Source organism: Typopeltis vanoorti, chromosome 15 (genome assembly GCF_054136105.1).
Source record: "Typopeltis vanoorti isolate ZY-2024b chromosome 15, IOZ_Tvanoo_1.0, whole genome shotgun sequence".
NCBI classification, from domain to species: domain Eukaryota; kingdom Metazoa; phylum Arthropoda; class Arachnida; order Uropygi; family Thelyphonidae; genus Typopeltis; species Typopeltis vanoorti.
In genome coordinates this window covers 9,497,964-9,522,753 of record NC_143563.1, presented here as the reverse complement: position 1 = coordinate 9,522,753, position 24,790 = coordinate 9,497,964, and the positions used below count along the sequence as shown (strand labels likewise).

The window sequence follows — 24,790 nt, the reverse complement described above, 5'->3', positions numbered from 1 at the left end:
GGCTATTATTCGGCCACATCTTGATTACTGCGTACAGATTTGGTCACCTGGGTTTCTTGGGGGACCAGGAGGTGGTCAAGAGGTTGAAGGATTTTGGTTGCAAAAGTTTAGTTGATAGGTGGAAAAGATAGGACAATATAGAAACTTTTAAGATGTTTAAGGGATTTTATAAAACTGATGCTAAGAAAATTTTTCAATGTCAGAGAACTAGGACCATCCGTCGTGGAATCTGTGTAAGAATGTAGGTATACAGGCAAGATTTTTTTCGTAGAGAGTGGCAAGTGGAATGGATTACCAAATTACGAGTTCCCTGACAGTAAATGGATTCACAAAGAGGCATGATAGGATTTGTATGTATGATGGTTGATTTGAGTATCCCGACTCCATGGAGATGCCATAAAATAATAACAATATAAAAATTTGCTATTTATGTAAAAAGTGATAAAAGTGGCATGAAAAGAGACATAATTTAAATGAAATATCGTATATAGTTGTATATAAGAAATTTTGTGTTCGATTTTCGAATTTGTGATCGTCTGGTTCGGACCCATCAAGCATATGCAAAGATATCGGCATAAGTAAGACACTAGAAAAGAACAAAGATCTGAAAATTGTCCAGTTGTGTCACATAGACTACTGACACTACTATACAAAAAGCATGCAGGTAGCATATTATGTCTGTGCTCGAAATATCAGAAATAAAGGGGTAGAGTTTGTTGCCTGGTTAATATGATGGTACCACAGATTGTAGGCATTAGTGAGACCTGGCTATCTATCTATCAATCAGAAGCAGATGTGCTAACTGGGATCGAGTGCAAAGGGTATAGGATAGGAGAGGATGGGGAATGCTGATAATGATATCGGATGACTTGAACCTGGTTAGAGTTGAAACCGATGAGTGTAACACTGGTAACAGTTTTTCATCTGGCCGTGAATTTGAAGCCATCTGGTGTTAGGTGGAATCTAACAAGATCAATGACATAGTGGGATGTTGTTACAGACTTGGTGGATCGGATGCTAGCGATGAAGAAATGCATCGCACCAAAACAATAATCATAATGGGAGGCGTTAAATATCGAGCTGTTCCCGGACAACTTCGTCAATCAGCATGTGACAGAAGATACTCAAGGTCAGTGTTAAATTTGATTATAGTGTCAGAAGGGAGATTTCACTCAAACATGTAACTATTCTGCCTCCAGTTGGTGACAGTGATTATGCGATACTCACTTGGGAAGTGACTAAGTTTAGGAATGTTTCATTCAGAAAAAGTTTCATGCTGAGCAACAGAGCAAAAATTTATGATCAACTGAGGTGTATAACGAACTCTGCACCATGATATCAATTTTTGGATGGGAAGGATAGCGACAGTGCAAGCGCAGTGTTTAAAAAATACTTAAAACATACAATATCAGAATGTGTCCATAGAGTTCGAAGAATAAATGGAATGGATGTGTAATCTCATCAAACAAGTGATTCTAAGTAAAGGATTGTGTCTTATGAAAATTATGAATAGTAGGACATAAGAGTCACAAGTGTTTTATGGAAAGGCTGAGTATGAAACAAAACTGGCTCTGCAAATCTAAAGACAAGTCGAAGAATTCTGTCGTTATATTGCGAGAAAAAGAAAGAATGAACCTTGGCTGAGATTGTGAAAATGACAGATACAGAAGATGTTGTTTAACTAATGATTCGCAATGTATGCAACATTGCATTCAGTGCTATCTTCACTGAATGAAGAAACTCGGGTGTATTAAGAGGAGGTATTAGGTGTTGTTGTGTCCCAATTTATGTTTATTATTCTATCTCTAGTGAAATTCTGCTTATCTATATTCAACTTTTATCTATGTACGAGATATCACCCCAAAATACAAATATTTAAGCTATTTCTCCCCTTAGTGTCTCTAATATTTATATTATACTGTGCCTTTTGGGACATTTAGTTCAAGATATATAATTCAAAAACAAAAAAAAAACAAAAAAAAATCAGCTAACGCCTATTTGTTCCCGTATACGGGAGTAGGCGAGGCCATTTAGCCCTATCTAACTTTTGGAGACTGAGTGGGCAGTTCAATCTCCACTGGTACCAATCAGAGATAGATGGCCCAAGGCTATCACTAATTAAGCGGTACACAGTGAAGAGTGAAGACGGCTCAAATGTGCCGCCATCTCGTGGTCCCTAACCTTAACACAATATATTTAATGTCTAAAATAATGTGAGTTCTAAGGTCGATTTTCTTGAGTTTACGGGACGAAAAAGCCGAGTTTCCGGGAGGAAAAACCCGCTTGCCCGTGCCAGAGATCGACTAACTCGGGAACCGGTCGAAAAAAGGCTTAGAAAAATTTCCTCTAGTCTCTGACTAGACTCGAAACTCGAAGTCTTCCTTCGTGCGGCCAAGTGCGGTGGTGTGCAAACGCCACATCCACTGAGCTACACAGGCTCTTCAAAAACAGAGATCAAAATACAAAAATATATCTGAGCGTGAAACTATTATATAGTCGTGACCCTCTATCTCGTAATTTACCACATTAATTTCCCGCATGATTAAGTTCGTACGTTTTGAAGTGGTGCATTGGGCAGCAATTTCAGACAACTGTTTTATCAATGAACAAAGGTTTATTAAACTCATTAGTATGGTACAATTCTATTTCCAATATAATTCAATTCAATACTAAGAAAACATTTACAAAATAACATTAGCTTATCACAAGTAATTTGGCTATGATCCTATGTGGGTATTGCGATCATGCCGCCATAACAAATTCAACTCATACAATCATATGTATAATCCCAGATCTAATTAACACCTTAGTTAACCCTATATTAGTCTGAATATACGATATATGCTGTAGCACATGGACATGTGTGATCGATTCACTCTATTTAACTATCCAAAACTATGTAGATTAAATTACCCTTTCACTGGGTTAACACATAACTTTGACATTTAAAACTTTCCTATACGTTACAATACCCATGCATAAATCTCAGGACACATAATTACTTATATAATATTAATATTAACAAGCCTACTCTCATTATAATCAGTCATGTACTAAAGTCCTAGTATAATTTTCTTAGTCTCTTCAACAGTTCAGTAATAGAATAATGATTACAATTACAGACGATTTTCAGTTAACACGAGATTTTTACAGTACCTTTTTGTCTTCAGTTTTCTATATTGGCCTCTACCTTTTTCCGATTGAACTATCCTGGTATGGTCTCTCCTATAATCGGTCACTCCTAAGTTCTTTTGGTATTAAACTGTGCTTATGCGATCTTAACTTTCCGTTCTTGAATTAAGGACACACTTTGAATCATCTATACCATGGCTGTGAAACTCATCACATGGACACCGACTTTACAGATTTCCTTTTCACTGTTTTTTGTTTCCTTGTTGTGACATCGAAATTAACTCCAATCCCGTCACTCAGGAAAACCACGTGAAACCTATACGAAAAAAACTCGTGAAGAAACTCTCCGGGAAAAAGCACTTTGTGGGGGATTTCTAACCCTTTTATACCTTGACTCCTAACGGCACCTTCTTTAATTTCTTTTCTCTGCCCCTTACTGGATTCGACTTCACCAACCAATTAGGGTGGCGTTTTTCTGCCAAACATCCTTCAGTCGGCGAGCCTGAGACTCACACGTGACGACGTCTCAATTCGGGAATTGACCCTATGCGATAGTCTATTGTTTTTCTTTTGCTAACCTCTAAATTAATCCCCCTTACAAAATTTTTCCATGAATTTACTTAATATTTTAATCTCTAGCTTCTCACATACAATTTCTTATGACTAATCCTTTACTGTCTTACTTAGCTAATTTTTTCCATGTCACAACTGTAATATATTCCTTCTTTTATTAAATTATTTCAACAATCACTTTTTGGTATATATTTTACTTGCATGGAAGAATATTTTTCTTTCTTTAAATACTTTCTGTATGAGCTCTTATACAGGGGTTTTATTTTATTTTCTCTTCCTGTTACACCATGATAACTGGAAATTCCACATAGTGAAGATATCAGGGTGTAACAGTGTTGCACAAACCGATTAAGAATCCAGCAATAGAGACTGATGGGATATCAGTACAGGTTGTAAAAGAGTATTCATCTGAGCTGTCTGTTCAATTAACAGGGGCATATAGTTTGATTCTCAGAACAAGGAATGTCACAGGAGTGGAAAGAAAGTATGATAATCGTATTGCACAAGGGTGGTGCAAAGACCGATGTATCCAAATACTGACCTGTTATTTTCTGACTGGTAATGAAGATTTTGGAAAAGCTACGGTTATAAATTGTAGAATATGGTTTTTAGATTATAAAATATTAGCGTGAATAAACTATGGCATGAATAAGAGAATAGCTGATTGTCAGATATCAAAAAGTGGTATGTGAGGGATACCAGTCCTCAAAATTTAAGGAAATCAGTAATGTGCCACAAAGATCAGTGCGTGGTCCACCGTTATTTAATATGTACATTAATAATATTGGGGATTTGATAGGCCACATACAACCATTTGTTGATGAATGAAAGAAAGGTAAGGTAATCAGGAATGCTGCTGATATGCAGTCCTTGCAGAATGATTTGAATAGGCTGGGATTGTGGACATGGGAAAACGGGTGTCAGTTCAATGTCAGCAAATGTAAAGTCATTCACTTTGGCGTGATTAGATATCCAATGTCGTATTATATTGTTGGGATTATGCTAGAAGAAAATGATGAGGATAGGGATCTTAGAGTGTTAGTAGATAAGAAGTCGAAGTTCAGGAGTCGTGTAGCAAAGGTTGCAAATACAACTCAGAGGATATATTGTAATGCTGAAATGAACCGTGACATGTAAAGATAAGGAAGTCATTTTGCCTCTTTAAAAGGCCATAATAAGACCTCACTTGGCTGGTGTACCTGGGTCGATTCCTGGTTTCCGTGGTGATTTTGTGAAAAATGATATAACGACTGTGGAATACTGATTGTGAAAAGAATTTGTAGACTGTAGAACTAGTAAACAGGAGAAAGAGGAATGATATGGATGAGACTTACAAACTTCTGAAAGGATCATACAGAATTTCATTTGACGGAATTTTTCATTTTATGGAGGGTGAGGAAAGGACGACAGAACTTCTTTGGAAGTTAAGAGTGAATGCTGTCAAGAAAGGAATGAGGGCTAGATTTTTCTCTCACAGGGTGGTGCATGATCGGAATGGATTGCCATTGGATGTTGTGAGTGCAAGCATTGTGAATGAATTCAAGAATAAGCATGACAGCTGATGACTGTAGGATGACTCTCTGGATAGATCCCTAACTCACTGGAAGTCTTTCTCTTAATAAAAAAAAATTCATACATTTTTATTCATTAACAAAATTTATTAATTAAGTTTTATGTTAGTTTTCTTAGAAACTGACGCTTCGTACATCTGAGGCTGAAACTGCATCGCTTCCGAAGACCACTGGCACTAAAATCATTTAGCTTTTACGTGTACATAAAGTTTAACGCAATTAAGGAAAAAACGAACAGAAGAGGTGACCAGTATATTAAAAATATTGCCTCACAATTGACGGCTCTTTTAGCTAAAAATAGGAAGAAATTAAGGGAAAATATTTCCTTATTTTTCCAAAGCCGCACACTTTACTACTTTTCTGCAATAAAAATAAGACACACAATAACTATTCTTGGGCGGTCTATAAAGAAAGTGAAATTTCTTTATAGACTGCTTAAGAATGTAAAGAAAGTGAATTTTATTAAGAAGTATTAATGAAGAAGTATATTACAAATAATAATATCATATAACAGGGATACAAATGCAAGTATTATTGTAAAAAAAAGTAATAACAGAAGAAAGTAAAAAGTAATACTACATATATTGTAATATCTACTCATACCAGTCACTGAATTAGCAAACTTTTATTTTACGTACAGGAATGCAACTGCTATTACTGATCCTCTTCAATTCGATCACAAAGTTTTTTTTTTTTCTTTTTCAGCCTCACCCTCACTGACTACATATTGACACAGTGAATGAGTCATGCATGGGAGGTGGCTCACGTACTTCGTCCTGTCTGTAAGATCAAAATCACAGCCACCATAGTTGGTACAGTAATTATTAATTTTGCTTACGTTCGGCGGTGACATCATTGCCTCTGGGAATTCACGTGTTTTCTGCTTTGTGATACCAATTATCGTCTGTAATACCCTTTATTCTTTACTTCTATGGTTCACAAAAGAAAGAAATTTTGTCATGTGATAGTTTCCTTTTGGGTACTTTATTTATTTATTTTTTCCCCCTTTAAGTATTTAGTGAAAGTTTAGAGCTATTTTCAAACACCAAATGGTAGGAACTTTTCCTATGCTTATTGCACAGTGTTATGTCCGTTAGATCAGTCTGTTTGAACTGTTCGCAGTTACGTAGCATTTAGTTTTTGGATGCTGCCTTCTTTGACTATGAGTTGTTTTTATCTATATTACTTTTGTGTTGTCGTTCTTCCTCAAGAACAATTCTCTGTCTCTTGCCCGTACAATTAACTACATCATTTACTGTCTTTTGCTTTGTTTAATAATAAGAAGTTGCTGATTAAGTCTGGCCATGCGAAATGTTTATATAGCCTCGCCATCCATTTACTATTAACATTTTTATCTAATCAGATGACGGCCAGTTTGATGTCCATTTTCCTATTGATAGGTGTTCTGTGAGCATGCATGATGTTCTTCCTTTCAACTCCGAGTTAATTATTCGGCTATAGTATATATCTTTTCATTGCAAACTTCTGGTAAGCCATTTATTTTAATATTGTTTAACTAGGAGCACTGCTTCAGTAGCGCACTCAGGATTTAATCTTGGTGGGGGCCCGAGTTGAGTAGACGATTTGAGAATACGCACTACGCATCGCATACGACCTATGACTGAGCACCTGCAATGATCGCTAATTCATAAGTAGTATAGAAATAGAAGACATGACACAACATGAATAAAAAAAAAAAAGAATTTTAATTAGAAAAGGATTTTTGGAAAATTTTCTAGTTTTTTTTTTTCTTTTTCTTTGGGGGTAAGGGCCCCTTGGTCTCTCCTCTGGGTGCGCCACTGCACTGCTTCATGTTATTTTCCTCCCTGTAGTTTCTTAACCCTCCGGAGCTCGCGGTGGTAAAATTGCAGCGTAGGTCGCGGTATATTTGAGAGATACATTCATTACTAGTATGCGCTAAAATGCAATAAAACATAAAGAAAAAAACACTGTAAATATAATACATGATGGTAAAAATTAAGTGGATATTGAATCCAACATTATTTCATAGCCGAATATAGAAACTACAACAGTTTCGTGCCGAATGAGCATAAGCACCCTTATGGGCAACTCGTAGTAAAGGTGGAGTAAGCTCCAGATCACTTTCCTTAGTATTTTCCATAAATGTAAAGCACATCTCCTAGAACACATGCATGATAAAAATAATTTGGCTCTCTATTTCAGTAATACATGATGGTTTATTTATTTTCAGTTACAATCTAGAAATAATTGAACAAAGAATAAAAAAAAAAAACCACTAAACCATGCTATACTGACATCGGAGGTCGCGGTATCTCTCAGATACAATTTACTGTCAAATATCACAAACATTTACATAACATGTGTTAAACAAACTGACAGCAAAAAACAGTGCGGAATATCACTCGTAACATATGAATGCAGAGCTACTCATGATCTCCCAGCTATACGCTGAATTGTGTAAGAATATTTATATTAAACATTTTGCATGTTTCTGTTAGATCAGCTGCAAACTATGGAGGGTTAAGAGAACCCTTATGCCTGCTTCCGCTTCCCCGTCATCTCTTTTTAAAGCTTCAGTGTAACTGTTGGTGTTACTGCTAGTATTTATTCTATCGAGAGCTTGAGGATAATTAGTTACAGACGTGTCTAGTGCAACTACGACATTTCCATTTTAATTTCTTGCTTTGACATTTTTTCTAATAGATTCCAAAATGGGGATGATCAAATATTCGATACATTCCAAACAGCATTGCAATAAGTGGCTTTCAATGTCACCATTGCAGGTTTTGCAATTTACAGTGGACATGACTTTGTTTAGTGACCTTGAAGAGGATTATTAGGGAGGCACCGTTTAGTGAACTAGGCAGTCATTGCTGCACTTAGGATTATATTGCATCATGACTACGGCCTTTGTTCTCCTAGTGTAGCTTGACCAACACTGTTGGCTGGCTTTGCAGTGGCGATGATTTATTTCTATTTGTTTTATGTAATAGTGAAATCGATTCTAAGTGTTCTCTCTCTCGGGCATATGATTCACTATCTGCTGAGATCATATTTATTTATTCGTGTTACCTCAGTCAGGTATCGTCTACCACCTGCCACGTCTTAGACTGTCCTTTAGTTCGAATTCCTTTGTTTGTCACGCTCAATGTCCTGTCACGGCCAAGTAACTTTGTTTGTTTGATAGGATGATTTAATTCTACTTACACTGTATATAATGGCTGTGAATTTCGTGTATTTTTCTGGGCGAGACCAGCGAAATGTTACTTCAGTTGAAAAGTTCTGTTAAAGGGTTATTCACAAAGGGATCGAACTGGGGTGCTTGCAAGCAAAGAGCTTCGTCTGTGCCGATTGTGCTACAGAGGCTCCTATGACATTTAATACTTTCATTGCTGTTTTTTATTCCTCAAACATTTCGTTTTAACGAATCTTCTGGGTTCGAGAGTACTGCGTGTACCGTGATTACTAACTACGCTTATTGGTCCATAGCACATTTAGTATAGCGTGAGATGCACATAAAAAATTAGAACTATTTAAGTCCTTTTCCCTCTCTATTTATACAAACAGATGGGTTTCGTATAAAACTTTCATGAGAGATTTCTTTCACTGTACATCTCCTTAAGATGTACAGTGAAATTGTTTATACTAACTAAGCGCATTGATGAAATATTATTGTCAATAAGTATTTATTCATCATTTATGGACGTAGTAATTTTGTTTGTGTAATGAAAAACGAATCACAATGATAAATTTAAAAATAATATTGTTGAAGTAGGGAATGTCATTGTTAGTGAGAACCAGGGCCGGTCCGAGAGTATCTGATGCTCCTAGGCAAAAAAAAAAAAAAAAAAAAAAAAATTTAGGCGCCCCTATACATTGTCTCTTTATATATTTTTTGTCATACTCTCACAAGCACACGTACACCTGCACATGTGGATATTTATAAAAATAATATTATTATGAACATTAAAAAATATTAATCAAAACTAATACATTTGTATACATATATGATTACTTCTAATATCTGTATAGCAAGAAAATTATTACATCTTAAATAAATCTTAATTTCCCGAGGCGACTGCCTAGGTTCGCCTAATGATAAAACCAGCCCTGGTGAGAACATCACCTCCTTGCTTATAGGAGTTCTAAAGGATTTCGGTCAGGGTTTCAACATTTTCTAATTCTTAGCCCAATTACAACCTCTTGTGTGTGTGTGTGTGTGGGATTCCAGTTATTAACAAACATACAAACAAAAAATGCTTAGTTGCATATGATTACAACATAGCTCTGAGTAATCTTATAAACTTCATTTACTAGAAATATCAGAATCTACTAACGGATACTCACGTATTATCTTGATTTGGAGATATAAAAAAAAAAAAAAAATCGGTCGGGTACGGCCTTTACAGGAAAGGAGCGTCAGGCTTGACTCGGAATACTTTTCCATAAGTAGTTTTTTTTTTTTAAGAAAATGATAGAAATCAGTCACATAAAAGGTGTTCCCCATTGATAACGTCACTGACGTATGCGACGTGTGCCATGACGTCATATAAACATTTTGTATAGTGATCAGTTTTAACGCTAAATTTGAGGTTTCGGCTGACATATTTTTTGTCACATCCCTGTTATTTTTTGTTCCATCACAATGAAACAAAAAATAACATTTTTTGTTTCATTGTGAAGTGTTTGGCAAAAATTGACTAGTAAATTGTCCCGATTGAAACACCAAGATCAAGATGACTTAACAAATTTTAGCAAAGATCTCAGAAAAATGACATTTAGAGAATCTTCATAGCTCAGTCGATATAGACGAGGCACTTTGGTCGGAAAGACCTGGGTTCGATTCCCGTCCAAGACGTGAGGAACCTTTATTTGGTCTCTTTGGACTAAAGGTAAGCAAGTCGATCTCATATTGAGGTAGAAGGTTTTTTTCACCCGAAAACTCGGATTTTTCGTACCTCAGAACAGACAAACCGGCCTGTGAACACACACGGATCTACGGTCATAGAATACATACTTAAGGAGGATTCAACCAGTCCTAAGGACGGAGAGGGAAAGGGGAGAAACCCCACACGAATAAATAAATTACATTTAGAGGGGAGAAGTAACGTATTTACGGAAGAGTAAAAAAAAAAAATGAAACCAAGATGAACTGCTTATGCTGCGAAATACATCAGTAGAACGACTAGGTATCGATAAAACCCACATTGTCACGTGGTTTACACAACAGCGTTCAAAGAGAGCCCCATTACAAACTGGTCATTGTTCCGAGATGACTTTATTGAAATCAAGAACATATTATTATTATAAATAATTACTAATGCATTGTTATTATATCTGTTAAACAAACAATTAAAGGAATCACTAACACAGTCCTACTTTGATGCAGTCAGAAATTGAAATTTCTCTATTGAAAGTTAATCCCGTGAGGCACCACAGCGGCTGAGTGGTTAAGCACAAGTCTCTTGCTTCGAAGAGAATTGTGCTACTTATAAAATTTTTCAAGATTTTCAGGCAGACGTTCGTTCAAGATATTTTGAGGACATGAAGAGTATTTTCAATCCTTCCGCCATAATTTTTATTACCCAATAAGCCTGCTTTTGCAATATTATATAAATACTTTACTGTTACTAACTTCGTAATTAATTTGATAAGATAAACAAAGGAATTTGCTATGAAAGAGAAGTCGAGAAATTAGTTCAAAGATCTCCTGTCTCTCTGTCATCTTTGGCGTATCTTTTAGGTGGGACATTCGTTAAAATCGAACATTATTTCTATTAAAGGACTTCCTAATCATGACTTCCTATCCCCCCCACAAAAAAAAGACAAAAAAATCAGGCGTGAATCCGGATGCCTTCTAATTTAGCATCTGGGTTCATACATAGCCAGACAGACATAACAGTTCTTATTAAATGCAGTCACACTGACATTATCCTAAAGAACTTTGAATCCTACAACACTGCGAAGCGTTGCCTTTATCAGGGGCAACTCCCATCCCTTAAGGGACAACAACTAGTATATCCGGTTTGTTTAATGCTCATCTCCGGAAATGAGAAGCGAGGTTTTGGCATAACTAGGCATTCGTACTAAAGGTGCACGCCCGACCAGTTATTTAACAAGAAACAGAGAAGAAACTCTCACGACGACGGACTGAAGAACACACACACACGCACGAGCAAACACCAGGTAAAAGAACAATTGCCAATTTCTAAGCGTGCAGTGATATTTTTCCATTGATAGTTTGTCTCGGCAGTATCTGATCACGTGACTTCGAACTCATCGGAGTTGCTTTCAAAATCGGCTCGTTAAATCCCACAGAAAATGAGGTAGGTTGTCCCATCACTTTTGTTGACGTAGTGTACGTTTACTTCCTGATATAGAGGGCAGCATTATATAAACGGATGTTGTTTCCGCTGTGTGCGCTTCTATAAATACGTAAAGCCCTCCTACATAGTACGGTGGTTTTTCCCATCTCAAGGGCTAATTACGACCCAGCTCCATACAGGACAAAACAGGTAAATCCCCATTCTCACCCCCCCCCCTCACACGGGCTAGAGATAACAACTCCGGAGTTTCTCATTGCAATGAGTGCGAAATATTCGGGGGTGTGTATATTGGAAAAGGTTAAAAGGAGTTCAATATAAGCAAAACGTTAACAGAGTGTGTCATTACAGGTAAGAAGAGGACGAAATGTCGTTGAAGATTTGCGTGTTTCTGTTGATAGCGCCGTCGTGGGCTTTCTCGGCCAATGTTGGTAAGTACTAATGGTTTTTAGCGCCACTGTCTGCGCACGTAAACTTTCCTGCTGTGTGAGCGATGTATTAGTCACACTTATTTCATGTGTTTATTTCTGGTATTAGATGGTTAAGTTACATTAAGAATTTTCGTGCAACTACACCCAGATGTGTGCGATTTGCCAGGCACAGTTAAAATAACTGACTTTTTATTTAGAGATAACTATAGCGCATAACCTCTTTGAATGTAACTATGATTTAATAAGAGCTGATGCATTGAATTCGAGCAAAATATTTTTATTATTTTTCAATAGCTATTTACTTTATCAATGTAACAATATAAAATATTTAAAATAAATAAAATATTCTTTAATTTTCAGTACGAAAAACTTATATTTTAAAAAAAATTTCAAACACCTATTATTTTAATCATAATCTGTTATATAATAATGTATTTGAAGCAATAGCCGGCCTCAACATCGCTGTCCTTCGTGCTTAAATACACAAGTTTCTGAAAGGAACAATTGTGATTTGTCTTTGTTAATTATCAACTAAGACAAAACGCATGAAAAAGATGGTGTACGATGTAATGTGGAGTCATTGGATGAATTATGTAACAACAATAATAAATTAATTTCGAATACAATGTTTCATTTAATATATTATATATATATATAGTTTTATGAAAAAAATTGAATGACTTGAACCTAGATTTAATTAAAAAGGTTTTAATATAAACACACTACTAGTTTCGGCCTGTAACAGCCTTCTTCAGGTGACATTATAAAAGAAAAAACACTAAACATTGAGGGTTAAAAGACTATGAACAACATAGACAGTCTTTATACATAATTAGCATGAAAACGTTGTGATATATATGATCATTCTGTCATATATATATATATATATATATATATATATATATATATATATATATATATATATATATATATATATATATATATATATATATGTATGTATATATATATATATATATGTATGTATGTATGTACATATATGTATGTACATATTATAAGCTTGGTTATTTTTCGTCTACTGCTATCACACATGCGCGTAACATAAACATGCTAGTATGCTCAAATGTCCAACAAGGAAGATTCATATATATTGAAAGCATTTCCAAAATTCTGGAAATACTTTTAATTCTGCAATTTTTTTTTTGTTTGTTTGTTTCTTATAGACAGGGTATTCTTAATAAAATTAAAATTTATCAACGTATTATTGTAATTTGCTATAATTACAACATATTATCATAATTCAAGTAACTTGTTAGTCCGAGTTGAAAAAGAACGCATCAATTTTTGTCTTTCGCAGGGACAAACAGTACATCGTCCTCAGGCCGCATTTTTGTATTCCCAAATGACCCCGAAGTCCGGAGGTCAGGTAGATGCACGGCCATCACGAAAGAGCCGGGGATTTGCGTGAGTGTTTTTAATTGTCCCGACTGGATCAACTACATCCGGGATCGTCCGTGCGACTGGGATGACGAAGTTCCGTACATGTGTTGTCCTGGACGCATAAAGGCTGCTGCCTCCGAGCAGACCGACGCCACCGTGCCCAATCTACGTACTTCCGGTAAGTCACCTGAATGCAGGCGATCACCCGATTACAGGCATCGCCGCTTAAACTCTTTTATAGTGCAATGTTGAAATAACCCAAACCAGTTCTAAACTGTTTGATGACACTCTGTTTGCATTCACACTTGCAAGGTGACATTTATTAACTTGTTTATTTTTTCCCGTGTTTTTCAAAGGTTGTGGGCTTCGACGAACACGCATGGTGAGGTCAACGAGTGCACCACCCGTAACGACCGCCGAACAACTACTCAATAGTAAGTGAGCTATCTTTATATTTCTATTTATATAACCGGTATCATTATTTACATATGCATCCGGTGGAATGCCGATTTAAGCCTTCTTTATGTAAGCTTTTGTGTGTGTGTGTGTGTGTGTGTGTGTGTGTGTGTGTGAACCTTTCAAAACTTCACGGTAGAAATAATCTATTATAATCTCCAATGTATTAGTAGGAACTTTCGTATTATGAAAATCAATTCACCCTTCTCAATAAGGATCATTCTCAGATATGAGATTTCGATTTTTATTTTGTTTTATATATAATTTATTTTATTCTACTCATTTAATTAACATTTTAAGATAATTTTATGAAATAAATATGCAAATATTATAAACTAATAAATTTTATCTAAAGCTTTTAAATTATTTGAAAGTTTTAAAATATATGCTGAAAATTATCGCCGCACCTTTTTATAAACCAAAACATAAATATTAATAATACAGTATATCCGAGGTTTTTTTTTTCTTTTAAGAATTTAAGAATCTGTTCCATTGTAAACCCTTCGCTTGTGATCATAAATTTTTAAAGAGAGAAAATATAGCATGTCTAAATCTAAATCTCTGTTTTCTTCTCCCTACTAATTAGAAAAAATTAACTTTCATTTTGTGTTCTGAGAGAATTTAACTGCATTACAACTCTAGAGACGTGAAAGCAAAATTTCTCAGGACTGAAAAATGAATAACTAAACCTGAGACGATTGCAAAATTTCAGTGTAATCTGTGAGGTAAAAATGCTGCCCACTGGTTGCATTTTGATTACCTGTCTATATAATGAGAGTGTTTGTTCGTTTGTCTCTGACGTTTGCTTTCTCAAATAGGCAAGACATTCTGGAATTCAAGCTAGAAGTTTTAATATACACAAAATTTTTTCAAGCGCTTCCAATTTGTGTTTCGATCAGACCATTCATAGAAAGCAATGGGGAGAAGGTGAAAATTATTATATATTTTACGATAACCCCACTCTGGCTGAATGCAGTTAAAAAAACTGTTGGATATGGGATTACCTATTAAATTTAGTCACAGCGATTTCATTTCGTAGGTCAATTAGACCATTTCTAGTGGAAAAAAAATTTGGCAAAACAACTGTATCTAGAGTTAATATGAACCACACAGGTTGTTTTTCCCCATAAATATAAACCCCACCCAGAAAAGTTGCAAATCTCTAGTACTTGAATACTGTAGTTGAATTAAGGCTCATATAAGCGCCTTCGTATCGCAATTGGAAGAACGACGGTACATTGCGCCCTTCGATTGGAATAGGCCTGAGTTCGATTCTCGTCGCGACGGAGGAATCTTTATCTGGTCGATTTCAATCGAAGGTGAGTTAGCCGATCTCATACGGAGGTAGCAGGGTTTTTTCTCCCGGAAACTCGGGTTTTTCATCCCGCATACAGACAAATCGGCCCTTCAGAACACACGCAATTTATAGACAAAAAATATTGGTGGAGATGGGCGGTAGATGGCGTTGATGGAGATGATTCGTAGTAGAGGTTCGGTGTAGTGGTTGAAACAGTTGTAGGTTCCTCCCGCGATGAGTCTTCGGACTCCTTGGAGGTATCAGGAATAATAATGATAATAATAATCTAAATAAACTAAAAATGATTATTTTTAGTTTATACTAAAATTAATATTTTTAGATTATTAATTCTTGTGTTAGATGAGACTAGTTTCTAAAATAAATATGTAATTATTATATATATTATATTATTATATTATTATTATATATTATTATTATTATATTATATTATATATTATATTATATTATATTATATTATATTATATTATATTATATTATATTATATTATATTATATTATATTATATTATATTATTATATTATATTATATTAAGTTAGCAAAATTTATAAAAAACTCTTAAAGTATTTGGTATTTTGAAATTATATTATGAAAATTATTGCTACACCTTTTCGAAGCGAAACATAAATATTGACAATATAATAAAGGATGGATATGCTATCAATTTGACCAATCGGGATCGGTATCGTGTGAAGAACTCGCTATATAGTTTGTCATATTTTTCGAATATAGATCAATGTCCCATCATCTATCGACATGATGCTCTCATAAAAATAAGAATAATTCTCCGGAATTACAAACGGAAATGCGAACATTCGAAAATTTGAACTCTAAATTTCATAGCCTACCCGCTTTCCATCGCTTGTCCAACAAGCTATGGATATAAACATTGATTCTTTGTGATTGACTTTAGATTACGTTAATTTCATTCCCAATGTGAAACCACTGTCTCTCTTGTTAGAGGACAAAAGTGCCTTCAAAAACTTTCATGTTTGTTCTGTGGAGCAGGGTTTCCGAATTATCAGAAGATCCATTTGCAGTACTAATTTAATGTTCTACATAATGTTGGTGAAATGCCCATTAAAAACAAACAAGAAAAAAAAATTAAGGGCTAGTGGTACAATACACTGTAATAGAGGTCTGTTTCGAGCAGTCCTGGGTACCAGTGATATTGGATGATGCGTTGGATTATGGTTGTAATTCCATTTTTATTGGCAAAACGATGGCCTCCGTAGCTTTTTGGTTGGAAAGAACTGGGACACGAAGGCATAACGCAAACAGGAGACCTACCTGCGTTATTTTTGTTGTTGTTGTTGTCGTGCTACCGTCCGATCGCAAGCAGTAATCAGGTTTCTAGCATGCCAAGTTTGGCCGTGACTGACCATTGAGCGCAATGCAAAAGGAAGATGAGATTGGCAAAACGATTTGAAGCTGTAATAATCAGATTCGCTTCCCTCTCTTCTTCTCCTTATGGTGCTATCTTCAGTTGAAAGTCAGCGACCATCTCGGCGAACAGTTAATCTGAGCAGTTGTCGCTGCTCTTTCCTGTCCACGTCTTGGTATTGTCAAACCATGATATTCTTTTTCTTCCTCTAGCTCCTTTGCCATCAATTCTTCCTAACAAAAACAGTTTGTAGAAGTTGGTATTTGCTGTTTCTCATGATGCGGCTAAAATATGACGTTTTTCGTTTCTTGATGGTTTATATGAGATCTTTGGGTTTGCCAATGGATTTTAAGGCCTCTTCATTGGTAATTTTTTCTGTCCATGATATCTTTAGCATTCTTCTATATAGCCACATCTCAAACGCTTCAATTTTCTTGATGGTTGTCGCCTTCAATGTCCATGTTTCAACTCCATAGAGAAGAATGGACTAGACGTAACGTCTCGGCATCTGACTTCTGTGTTTAGATCCTTATTGCAGAAGAATGTTCTTCTAATTTTCATGAAGGACTGCCGGGCAACTTCAATCCGTTTTTTTTATATCTATTTCAGGATCCCACCTTTGATTAAGCCAGCAACCAATATATTTATACCTTGACACTTATTATTATTATTATTATTATTATTATTATTATTAAGAGAGACCTCCAGGGAGTCAGAGACTCATCGAGGGAGGCCACATACTACACACACCAGCTATCATACTTATTCTTGAATTCATTCACACTGTTTGCACTAACAACATCCAATCGCAATCCATTCCAATCACGCACCACCCTCTGAGAGAAAAATCTGGCCCTTACACCGTTCTTGGCAGCCTTCATTCTCAGCTTCCAAGGATGCCCTCTCGTCCTTTCCTCACCCTCCATAAATTGAAAAATCCCATCAATTGAAATCCTGCATGACCCTTTCAGCAGTTTGTAAGTCTCAATCATATCACCCCTCTTTCTCCTATTTGCTAGTGTCTGCAATCTACAAATTCTCAATCTGTTTTCATAATCAATATTCCACAATCCTGATGTCATTTTTAACACTCGCCTTTGTACTCTCTCCAATATATCAGAATCACATCGGAAATCAGGAGACCAGACCTGCGCACAATAGTCCAAGTGAGGGCTTATCAAGGCCTTGTAGAGAAGCAAAATAATAAAAAAATCTTTACATGTGAACGTTCACTTGAGCATTGCAATTATCTTTTGAGTTGTATTTGCAATCTTTGCCACATGACCCCTGAACTTCAACGTCCTATTAACACTCCAAGATCCCTAGCCTCATCAGTTTCTTTTAGATTAATCCCACCAATATAATACGACATTGGATAAGTAATCATGCCGAAGTGGATGACTCTACATTTATTGACATTGAACTGACACCCATATTCCCATGCCCACAATTCCAGCTTATTCAAATCATTTTGCAAGGACTGCATATCAGCAGCATTCATGATTATCCTGCCTACCTCTGCATCATCAGCAAATAACTGTATGTCGCTTGTCAAATCCTTCCCAATATCATTAATGTACAGATTGAATAACAGTAGACAAAGCACTGATCCTTGTGGTACACCACTTGTTACCTTAAACCTTGCAGACTCAGATCCCCGTATACAACCTTTTGATATATGTCAGTCAGCCATCCTCTTATCCATGCTAATGTTGTATAACCCAAACCCATTTTCTCCAATTTATGCAGCAGTCTGTCATGTTGTATTCTGTCAAAAGCCTTAGCAAAATCCAAAAGATTCATGGTGCATCCATTCCCCTTGTTTAGTTCAATGGTAACGTTGTCATAGAATGTGAGCAAGTTGCTAAAACATGACCTTCCCTTAGTAAACCGATTTGCTCATTACAAAGTAGAGATTCACTGTCAACCCATTTCTGAATGCGGGCCTTGACTAATTTTCTAAAATCTCCACCACCACTTCTGAAATACCAATTGGTCGATAGTTGGACACATCGGTCTTTGCACCACCCTTGTGCAATGGAATTACCATACATTCCTACCACACCTGCAGAATCGTTCCTGTTCTGAGACTCGTGTTAAACATCCTGGTCAAAGGAATGGGTAGTTCATCTGAACACTCTTTTAACACACGTGCTGATATTCCATCAGTCTATACTGCTGAATTCTTATTCAGTTTGTACAACAATTCTAATACTTCGTCCTCACATTCCTGCGTTTCTTCATCTAGTGAAGAGGTAACAGTGAGCTCAATGTTGCGTTCACCAGGTTGATAGCTTTTAACGAAATGGGCTCCATCTGGATTTAGAAGAGTTATTCTTTCATATTCATTCTTTCTTCTACTTGCAGCATATCGATAGAATTCTTGTGGGTTTTCTTTCGCGCGCAGAGCCAATTTCTTTACATAATCAGACTTTGCTTTCCGTACAACAGTTGTGAGTATTCTAGCCTGCTTCTTATAACGTTCATAACGGACTTCATCCTTATGCAAACGGTGTTCCTTCCACATCATCCTTTTCTTACGAATCTCTTGCTTAATAAGATTACACATCCATTTGACTCCTACTCTATTTATTCTTCGAACTCTCGGGACACATTCTGATATCGCATCATTTAAACATTGTTTAAATGCTTCCCATACACTGTCGATATCCTTTCCATCCAGCAACCGATCCCATTCCACTGAATTCAGTATACTCCTGTAAAATTTCCTGCTTTGTAGTTCAACATGTAACCTTTTCTGAATGGAACATTCATAAACTTAGTCACTTCCCAAGTGAGTACTGCATGATCACTGTCACCAACTGGAGGCAGAAAAGTTACGTCTTTAACTGAAATGCCCTCTGACACTATAATCTAATCTAGCACTCTTTGCCCTCGAATTCCTTCTGTCACATGCAGAAGGAACTCGAAGATTGATATTTTCTTCCCATTGAGTGTCAGTTTCATTGATGAGGTTGGATGTCTGCTGATGACCATGTATTTCGTCTTGTTGATGTTTATATTTATTCCCATTCTCTGGCTTTCTATGTATACTCTGTCAATGAGTTTTTGGAGATCCATAATGTTATCTGTAATTAGCACAGTGTCATCTGGATATCGTAGGTTGTTAACAATCTTTCCATTTATTGTGATTCCCTCTGGACATTCTTCCAATGCCTTTTTAAAGATTACCTCTGCGTATATGTTGAACAAGAATGGTGAGAGCATGCATCCTTGTCTCACTCCTCTTTTGATGTTAATATCACTGGTGGTAATGTTGTCTAATTGAATGGAGCTGACTGATTCCAATACAGATTTGTTATTAGTCTTATGTCTTGTTCGTCTAGCCTTGTTTGTTGAAGGACTTCTATTAAGTTAGTGTGTCTGACTTTGTCGAATGCTTTTTCAAAATCTATGACACACATAAAGACAGATTTCTGTTTTTCTATGCATTTTTGTATCAATATTTGGGCACAGAAAAGGGCCTCTCTAGTACCAAAACTATTCCGAAAGTTAAAAGTAAAGAAACTCAGAGTTTCTTTACTTTTTCTATAGAGGCGATTCTGAATTATCTTCAAAAATATTTTTAATGTTTGACTCATTATACTAAGAAGTCGAAAGTCACCACAGGAATTTACTTTGGGTTTCTTTGGGACAGTGATAAACGTAGAGTTGAGCCAATCTGGTGAAAATTCGCCACTTTTATATATTTCATTGAACAGTTTTTCAATAAGTTTGATGTTATCTGGTTCTGTTAATTTTAAAAATTCTGTTTTCACGCCATCTGGTCCACTGGCTTTTCCATCTCCACTTTTGCTGTAATGGTGGAAAGAATTTATTGGCAAAATGATTCCAAATTTTAAGGACAATTTTGCCCTTCCTCCATCCGAAGGACTTTAATTTTGGTATTTAGAATTACTATTAAACTGCCCCAATATTTCTTTGAACTACGACAAAACAAATGGTATTGTCGCTGCCTCTTTCGTCTGGGACAGAATGCCGAAATTTCCCAAATGTAGGCTGAAATGACTATCGCTTACTTTCTCCAAGAGTCAGTTTCAGATTTTATATAATATAATATTTAATAGTATGTTTATACTTGTCATTAATTTATTAATGACATTCATTAATTCATTAATTTATTAATGCATATTATTATTATTTATAAATTTATTTATTTTTTTTTTTTGATTGTGTCCTTTGCAATTTATTCTACGAATTCCAGTTGATTTTGTTGTTTACAGCAGACATTTAATTGAAGTTTCTTTTACAGACACTGATTTCCCCGATAATTTCTGGGATAATGTCATAGAGGGAGCCACTGCCGAAGAATATTCGTGGCCATGGATGGTATGTATCAGCAGCGCTTTTGCCGATTAATAAAATGTTGATATGATCTAGCCATTAGCTGATTAATCTGATTAATGTTAACCAGATTTCTGTATTCAATTAAGTAATTTCTTTCCAGGCTACCATCATTCAGTCATCATCTTCAGGAAAATTAAGTGGATGTGCGGGATCTCTCATAAGCAACAAACACGTGCTCACTGCTGCGAGCTGCTTTGACAGCGGAATTGTGTAAGTATACTTCGGTATATGTATATAGTATTTTCTTATGTACAATATCTTTTTACGAGTAAGAATATATTATCAAAGAATGGTTTGATTGGTTATACTTATTATAAGAATACTATGTCTATTCTGTTGTTGATCGTTAAATTGTACGTATATTGGGTAACGATGTATGGATAAAAGAATTCAAAATAATACATATCTGTCATAACAAATATTGTTAAAATTTATTTAATATTATTTAGAAAATAATTGTAAATATTTAGTTAATAATAAATCTTCTTAAGATATTTGTAATTTTTAAAAATATTTTTAGTAGAAATAAGAATTTAAGAAAACACCTTTTATTTTATTCGATCAGTATTTTACATATATTTTTATGTAGTACAACAATTGTTGTGGGAATCAATCGACCGTGAGTTGCGGTGATTGATTCATTCAATCCAAAATCCAATACCCTTGGAGGGTAATGGATGGCAATGCTGTAGCCAATGAAGTTCTAACTGAGGCTCGGCTATTGCTGTTACCCTCCTGCCATGATCAGAGCTTTAATAGCGCAACAACACCTTATATCCCTACACTGTACTCTACAGATAACGGGGAAGATGAAAAGCATTTTTGCTTCGCCCCTTTAAGCCAGTCCTTATTATAAGGACAATTGTTGTGAATGATGATTCCACCCTGGGAGGGCAATGAATGGCAATGCTGTAACCAATGAAGTTTTAACTGAGGCTCGGCTATTGCTGTTACCCTCCTGCCATGATTAGAGCTTTAATAGCTCAATAGCACCTTATCCTTACGCTGTCCTCTATAGATAACGGGGAAGATGAAAAGCATTTCTTGCTTCGCCGTGAGATGTGGCGATGGCTATGACTGAAGAAAATCCTTCAGCTCTTCACGTCACTGACGGGAATCGAACCTATTACACTCCTTCCCCAGGCATATGGTTGCGAAGCACAAAGCCACTAGGCTAACTGCGAAATACAAATAAATTGAAAAATAATAAAATTAATTTTCTGTTTCTAATTAATAAAAACAATTGTTATACCCACTGTAGTACTATTGGTTTGCAACATGTTGTGGTGGGGTCACATAAAAAATAGGAAAACCGCTTTTGTGTTGGACATTAGTAATTCCCCCCCCCCCCTACCAGAAAATAAAAATATAAAGCTGTTTGGAGATAGGAAGTTCTCTAGTGTGCATTTAATTTATTTCGTTTTAGTTAATTTTTTTATATTTTACTTTTTGCTTCTCTGATACATTCATATGCGTATTAAAAATAACGAAATTCAGGAAAGTGACAAAGTTCAAATTTGTTTTCTGCGTTTATCATTAGCGATCCATCTCAGATTACTGTTCTGTTGGGGTCTCAACGTTCGACAGCCGACAACAAGGACGCCACATACCATATGGTGGAGAAAATCACTTTGCACGAACAGTACGAAGAAGGTGAAAGTCATGACAATCTCGCCATCATTTATCTGGAAGGAGAGTCTGAGATAACCAGCACGAAATATCCACTCTGCTTGCCAACTCCTGGCCTGTCCCAAGAAGAGTTACTTGGGTCACGCTCTACAGCCTTGGGATGGAGTGAGACAGGTAAGCCCTCCTCTCACTCTCCATTCATAACATTAATGTATTCTGAGATTCTTCTTTTCTCATGACTTTTATATTGTGTTTTGTGTTATTTTACAATATTTTACTACTGTTGTCCAATTTTCAATATTAGTGGATGTCTTTTTAACATCTGTTTAACTTTAATATACATATATATAACAAATGTTTGTTGGTGTTTGAGACGATGCATATAAAATTATCTTTTAACCAAGTTAGCAGTCAGAGAAGGACTCGCTTTGATAGCTACGATATGAAAACAAACGATATTTAAACATCCTGTAAGAGAACTCGCTATAAATCATTAAATATATATATATATATATATATATATATATATATATATATATATATATATATATATATATATATATATATATAGATATAGATATATATATATATAGATATAGAAAGAAAAACTGGACAAAATTTAGTCACGCAACCGACAATAACAAAATGTTTGAGCGTACACCTTCAAACAGAAAATCTGAATTCAGAAATTTTTAATTGTAATAGATATATTTAATGAAAAAAAAAGGTGTACTAATAATATTCATTTTTTTTAGAAATATTTTCTCATTTAAAATAATAATGAAATATACTAAAGTATATTATTACATTACATATGATTTTTATTTTATATTTTAATTTAGATGAACTTACCGAAGCAAAATTCTATGTTGTGCCTCCAATTCAGTGTCAGCAGTTTTATTCCAGTGATTCAACTGACGTAGATAGTTACGTGTGTGGAGTTGCTACTGCCGGAACCGCTTCAAACTGTAAGGTGAGAATTTTAGATAACAAAACAAGTCATGTGATCTCAATACGATATATTAAATCAGTTAACTTCAATCATGGATTCTAGTGCAACTAATGCCTGAATAAAAATTAAAAATAAAATATAAAATTGATTGAAATCACAATTTCTATTTAATAATATTAATATTTAACAGGTTAATATAAATAAACTATGTGATAATTAATTAATTTTCTTTTTCATTAATTTTTTATTCGTTAACAGGTCACTTCCGGAGGTCCCTTAATGATCGAAGACCGAACCAATTCTTGGACTCTCATTGGAGTCGCCACTTCAAATTTCGACTGTGCCCAAGTTGGGACGTACTCGCTTTTCACCAGAGTGTCCAACTATCTGCAATGGATCAGTGACAATACAGGCATTGGCAAAGGTCTCGCTTGGTGATATTTTAAACAACGTACTCCCTTACGAGGAGATTATTTTGCTGTTTATGCAATTCAAATAAATCGAATTGTAGTCCACAAGTGTGAAGTGTTTTGAATTTAATCGAATTTCAAACCACACGCTCACCCTTAAAATAAATTATATGATTTGACAAAGTTTCACGTGTTTTTTTTTTTTTTTTTTTTTTAAATCTTCCAAGTTACATTTATCTGATCAAAGATATCAAACTGCTGCTAATCCCAACTATTAGTCTAATATGAAAGGCATTATATGGAATTGGTTGAATTTTGCGTTGTAACAATCGTTCTTTTCACTAGTTTGGGAAAGTTGCCTCTAATTCCTCTTCCAGAAGAGCATTGCTGCGTTCAGACATTGATGGGACGATTCTGCCTGGTTCACAATCGGCGTTCCAGTTCATCCCACAGGCGTTCCATGGGAAATTATATAAAGGAGGTAGAGGAGGTGCGAGATCCGGGAATCTTAGTGGACAGGAAGGGAAGTTCAGGGTACACATTGCAAAAGATGTGTGCAATGTGTACCCTGTTTTCTGGATAATCTGGAAATATTATCCAGAAAATTGCTGCTATAATACTAATCCCAATAAACAAGGATGAAAAAGTGAGGTTATACTGCATAAAGCACAAATCAGGCCAGCCACATTTGGATTTCTGCGCATAGAGATGGTCACCTGATCAGATAATATGGGCGATACAGAAACGTTGAAAAGAATTCAGAGTTGAATAACTAACACATCAGAACAATGGAATGTTGAGTATGAAGACATGTGATGATAATGTGGTCCACAGAGCTTGACAAACAGGAGGGGAAGAGATTATATG

At 35.5% G+C, this 24,790-nt stretch overlaps 1 protein-coding gene across 1 annotated transcript; it reads left to right on the top strand.

Annotated features, from left to right (window-relative positions):
- The first annotated feature begins 11,715 nt into the window (after window positions 1–11,715).
- On the top strand, window positions 11,716–24,031 carry LOC150098354 (clotting factor B-like). The gene is made up of 9 exons (XM_090405484.1): window positions 11,716–11,773; window positions 11,933–12,012; window positions 13,328–13,588; window positions 13,767–13,844; window positions 20,838–20,914; window positions 21,033–21,142; window positions 22,473–22,735; window positions 23,404–23,534; window positions 23,772–24,031. Exons 2-9 carry the CDS (start codon window positions 11,949–11,951, stop codon window positions 23,949–23,951), a joined length of 1,164 nt encoding a protein of 387 aa, XP_090261610.1. The 5' UTR covers window positions 11,716–11,773; window positions 11,933–11,948; the 3' UTR covers window positions 23,952–24,031.
- Window positions 24,032–24,790: the final 759 nt, after the last annotated feature.

What these genes read in the sequence shown, in the direction of transcription:
- LOC150098354 (XM_090405484.1), top strand. Translation starts at nt 11,949, where the DNA reads ATGTCGTTGAAGATTTGCGTGTTTCTGTTGATAGCGCCGTCGTGGGCT. An exon ending in GGCTTTCTCGGCCAATGTTG is followed by an intron (nt 12,013 to 13,327) that starts GTAAGTACTAAT and finishes TGTCTTTCGCAG; the next exon opens with GGACAAACAGTACATCGTCC. An exon ending in TGCTTTGACAGCGGAATTGT is followed by an intron (nt 21,143 to 22,472) that starts GTAAGTATACTT and finishes GTTTATCATTAG; the next exon opens with CGATCCATCTCAGATTACTG.